The sequence below is a fragment of the Aplysia californica genome, unplaced genomic scaffold, assembly GCF_000002075.1.
Source record: "Aplysia californica isolate F4 #8 unplaced genomic scaffold, AplCal3.0 scaffold00261, whole genome shotgun sequence".
Classification (NCBI taxonomy): domain Eukaryota; kingdom Metazoa; phylum Mollusca; class Gastropoda; order Aplysiida; family Aplysiidae; genus Aplysia; species Aplysia californica.
Genome location: NW_004797531.1, coordinates 462,264 through 467,493, shown reverse-complemented (window position 1 = coordinate 467,493; position 5,230 = coordinate 462,264). Strand labels below are relative to the sequence as shown.

Here is a 5,230-nt window from a genome sequence, read left to right as displayed (position 1 = left end):
CCCCCCCCCCCCCCCCAATGTGTACAACCCAGCAGCAGACAATTAATAAGGCCTACATTACATAGTTAATACAGAACAATAACTGTACCTTTGAAGTTTCAAATCACTCATTATTTCAAGCAAATACCAATCAAGAAAAAGGAGAGAACACACACACACACACACGCACACGCACACGCACACACACACACACACACACACACACACACACACACTTTTTTTTAAACTAGTGAGAGGGCTCTGTCTGCTGTTCAGTGACCAGTCTTGAAACTCTCGGGGAAGGCTTGGATAAAGCAAGGCGCATATCATCAACAACATCCTGCTTGTTCCTTGCTTTAGTCTTGAGCTGGACATGGGTAGAACATCCACTTTCGTAAATTTAAGTCCAGGTAAATGGGACAATAACTCGAAGTGCTGTTTTGCTGACCTGAGATTATGATTCCTGGATTGAACAGCAAAACTGTGCAAGAGATTTCTCCAGAAATGTGTTGCGTGCTGACGAATCAAATCTCAAGTCCAAAAGCTCGTCTTGGATGACATCTGCAATGACAGTGATGTCTAGTCCAGGAGTGAAAGGGTTTCTCATAAGAGCTTCTTCACCCCAGTCAAGGTCAGGAAAATAGTTCTTGAACTCATCTTCAAGTGATTTCAAATGTGCAGCAATGCCAACTTGATGATCAGCAGACAAGGTCGCCTCTGGATTTAACAGCTGTGAAAGGTTGGCAAACATAGAAATGTTTCCCACTGTAACTTTCCGGTGCCAATTCTGAACTTTTGAAAGAAAGCCACCCAGAACGTCTTTAAACTGTAGAAAGTGTGTCTGCTGACCCGGAAGTTTCAAGTTGAGTTTGTTGAGGTAGATCTTGTCAAACATATCAGAAATGTGTTTGGATCCACTTATCATTTGAGAAGTGCCTGCTGAGCTCATCTTTTCCTTGCACTTCCAGGAAGAACTTGATCTCCTCTCTCAGCTCGAGGACCCGACGTACAACGTTTCCTTTATATAACCATCGAACTTGAGTGTAGAAAAGCAATGTTTCATGATCTGCACTCAAGTCAGAAAGGAACTCAACAGCTTATCAAGGAGTGTTGGCCTACATATACATCCAGGCAAGTCAAAAGTAGTGAAGCTAGGACAAATTTCAAGCCCTGCTGTGACAGTGGAAGACACTCCCCTGGAAGAAGTGGACTCCTTTACCTACCTTGGAAGTGTCATCGATGGTAAAGGCGGAACCGAGGCAGATGTTAAAGCAAGAACCGCCAAGGCAAGGTCAGCATTCAATCAATTATCAAAAGTCTGGAAAGAAAGCAACATCTCACTGCGCACCAAGGTTCGACTCTTTTAACTCCAACGTCAAGTCTGTGCTCCTCTACGGCTGCGAAACTTGAAAGACAACAAAGACAGTAGGCCTACGGAATAAAGTCCAGACTTTCATCAACAGATTTATGAGGAGTATTCTAAGAATTAAGTGGCAGGATAGAATAAGAAATGAAGAGCTGTTGGAAAGGACAGGACAAAAGGATATAGAAGTAGAAATAGGACTAAGAAAGTGGCGATGGATGGGACACACCTTAAGAAAGCCCTGCGGAAACATCACAAGACAGTCGCTGCAGTGGAACCCACAAGGAGCACGAGGCAGGGGTAGGCCACGGGAAACATGGAGGAGATGCGTGGAAAGGGACATGAGAGAGATGAAGCTAACTTGGAACGAGCTTGGAAGGATGGCCCAGGACAGAGATAAATGGAAGGAGCCTGCATGTGGCCTGTACCCTGCCAGGGGTGAAAGGCATTGATGATGATGACTCATGTCAGAACAGAGTTCCTTGAACTGTCGTGTATTTAGGGGGCTACGTTTCACATAGTTGACAATCTTAACAGTCGATTCCAACGTTTCCTTCAAAGTGGGACTGAGAGCCTTGCAAGCTAGTGCATATATCTATGTATCATGCAGTGAATGTCTTTTGCGTGCGGTGCTTTGTCCTTCACTTTTGCCAGAAAGCCCGACTTAGATCCCTTCAAGGCTGGGGCTCCATCAGTACAAATACCAAACACATTAGTCCGCTCAAGACCCTCTTTTTAAAAAAAATGAGGATACCTTGTTCATGATATCGTTAGCTGTTGGGGTGCAAAATAAAAATTCTTCTTTCACATATTTTTCAAAGATCAGTAACTGTGACCACGATGCCACATCAACTGATTCGTCAAACTGGAACGAGGACATGAGGGAAGCTTTGATCTCCTCTACAACCTTTTCCTTAATGTTTGAAGACTTATGTGCAATACGCCTCTTGACAGTATCATTTGAAAGGGGAACTTGCTGCAATTTCTTTGCACTAGCCTCACCTAGCATCAGCTGTGCCATTTTTATTGTGCAAGGCTTTATAAGTGTATCTCCAGTTGTGTGTGGTTTCTTTTGTTTTGCTATTTCCAAAGCACCGCAAAATGAAGCCCCTAAGCTCGACACACCTTGTAGTTGAAATTGTCCCCTGGAGTCAAATCTTCTTTTTTTAAGCTTGCTTCATGCTGATGAAAATAATATGCATGACTACCATGCTTCCCCCTATGACCCTCTTCTCCGAGGCCAGCACTCGTGTAGCTCATCATAAACGAGGCCTCAAGCTATTGTGCGTTGGCCTATAGCGAGGGGGCTATATTATACATTGAAACAAAAGAAAACTCTGCAAACCAAACCTATGATTGTCCTACAAAGACAGGCATTGTAAACTGGGGTAGCCTTGTTGTTTCTCTGGCCTTGTTTAGAAGTTCAGGTGTTTACCCTTTTTCTTATTTCAGCCAATTGAAGAGGTGTTTACCTTTTCTTTCATTTCAGCCAATTGAAAAGGGAACCGTACTTTGAAAGTTGTCAAGAAAAGAAAAAGAGCCATATTTTAGTTTTCAGTGTGTCATTTAAAAACAAAATCCTCAATGATCTCGCGACCCCCCAAGAATGGTGTCCCCTGAGCTATATGAACTAATTTACTATGTGGTCGTTTTTGATGTACTTTGAAGAATGTATAATTGTTTTATTTCCACCCAACTCAGATGAAGTGTCTGGTTTCTATAAATGGAACGGGTTTCCCAATAGGACGTACTCAACAAGTGGAAGGAAGAAATGTGAAGCCAGTCAAGTTCAAATTTGACAAAATATCAAAAGTGGAAGATATGGTATCATTTCGGACCATGTTTGAAGCTGAAGATGAAATGAAGTCACCAGAGGTTTGTTTTGTTTTACTTTTTTTTGGTATGGTCTCTCAATTTTTTTTTTTTCCTGTTGATTATGATGTTTGGGGTCTCTTTCAGGTTATATACAACTAGTTACTTTTATCTTATTTTTTTGATCAATTTTTTTTTTCTGTCAAGGGGTTGGTGTGTGTGTGTGGGGGGGGGGGGGGGGGGGGGGGGGGGTCAAGTAGGGTAACTTTTACTGAATACTGATTTACGGGTACAATTTTCTTTTCGCATAATCCGCTAACATTCTCAGTGGCATTCTGCTCTTTGTGGTTGCAAATTTTGCCTGAGGGTGTTCAATTTCTAGTAATTTGATTTCATCATCTCTTTATTGCAGTGAAGAAATGTAAAAGATTTGTCCTTTTACACTTGTTTTTCTTTAGGCCTGGAGACACGGAGGCAAGTTTCTCTTTATTCAGGGGGAGGATGATCAGTGTGTGAATCCAGCAATAACAAAGCTCCTGAAAAAGCGCATTTCTTCAGAGTTTCACAAGAACGTGGAGTTTATCACTTATCCAGGTGCTGGGCACATTTTGGAACCACCGTATGCTCCTTTATGCAGATGTAATTGGAATGCTATATTCAGTAAGTTTCTACAGTAAAGAACAGATAACACTTGTGTGTTTGGAGCCATGCCCGTTTTACCTTTTTTTCTTAAAACTCAAGCAATGTTGCTCAAACTCAATGTGTCGCTTGCCACCAAAATTTATACTATTATTCCTTGTATTATTTATAACTCGTGAGTTGTTTGCTTTGTTAGACATTAAATTGTGAGGCATCTTGGTGAAATCAGGTGCTCTTCAAAATAACAAAATTGGAGAAGCAGGCATTTTCCCACCAGTTTTGCATTTTAAATCAAATTTTTGGTTTTTTGTTCAACCCTTTTATGTCCAAATAAAAACACATTTCCATGTGAATTGTATTGGAAAACGTTTAAAAGCTCAAAATATGTAATTTTTCAGTTTTTAAGGAATCTTTAGCTATTGAAGTTACCAAATTTTGGCGGCTATTTTCTAGCTGTTTTTACCGCTGAAACCAAGTGAACTTATCTCTTTCAATCACAAATGCCTTTACTTCTGCTCCAGATAGATGGGTATTTTTTTTCATCTAAAGCAAGATAAAAGAACAGGCTTTAAGATAATACCAAAAACTCCACATGCTCAAAAATTGACGAGCGCCTGATTCCACCGCGTCTTGACACAAATTGTGAGGCAAGCTTCTAGTCTCAGCTAGGGTTAAAAAGCCTGATTATATCATGTCTACAACGACATTGACACTTCTGCTGTGCTCATCTTGGGTCACGTTTTGTGTGAAATAAATGCAAAGAATGTATAACTTATAACAGAGGAAAAGTGGTAACAGAAATGTTAGTTCCAGGAATTTTAGTTTTATTCTATGCATGTTCGAGTTTGCATGGGTACTCTATTTTTTTGCTTCCAGTACTTTTTAAATTGATAGATGAAAGAAAAGTCCCTGTACATTGTCTTGAGGTGGAAGGTATTTATTATTTCACAGTTGACTCCACTTGTGTTGAAGTCGCTTAACTCTTTATCTCCGAGGGGGATAAAACCCACTATGCTGGAGCCTTTTTTTGGGGGGTACAAAATCTAAAATTGACATATGTCATTAAATTGGTCAAACAAAACTAGTGAACCTATTTCGATAGCTCTTTATCTAATGAATGAACTCCCATTAAGTAAAAGAGACCTGTAATGTGACGTGGAAAACGTCGTAAAGGAATGTGCCTGAGATGCTGCCAGCAGCCCACAAGCACAGCAGTCCAACCGTGAGCAGCTGGGAGCGGCTTGCTAGAGATAAGGAGTTAAGTTGATCTTCGGTTAAGCTGATCTTTTTGCTTGGTCCCAGCACCTCTTCTTAACATTTGTTGAAGTCAAATAGTTATGTTGAGTTCAACCCAAGCTAAATACCCTTGAGTTGAAGTTGAAGTGCTTTGTTACCCCTGGCAGCAAGTATGCAATGGTTGTATTAATTTGTTTTGGG

General features: G+C 40.8%; 1 protein-coding gene across 5 annotated transcripts in view; it reads left to right on the top strand.

Annotated features, from left to right (window-relative positions):
* The window catches only part of LOC101855266 (acyl-coenzyme A amino acid N-acyltransferase 2), a 27,193-nt gene that overhangs the window by 19,242 nt on the left and 2,721 nt on the right, over positions 1-5,230 (top strand). For all 5 annotated transcript variants that reach the window (XM_005100810.3, XM_013083906.2, XM_005100808.3 and 2 more), the window contains 2 exons: positions 3,044-3,217; positions 3,613-3,814. In XM_005100810.3, coding sequence (XP_005100867.1) covers positions 3,044-3,217; positions 3,613-3,814 — 376 coding nt within the window. The remainder of the gene's footprint in view (positions 1-3,043; positions 3,218-3,612; positions 3,815-5,230) is intronic.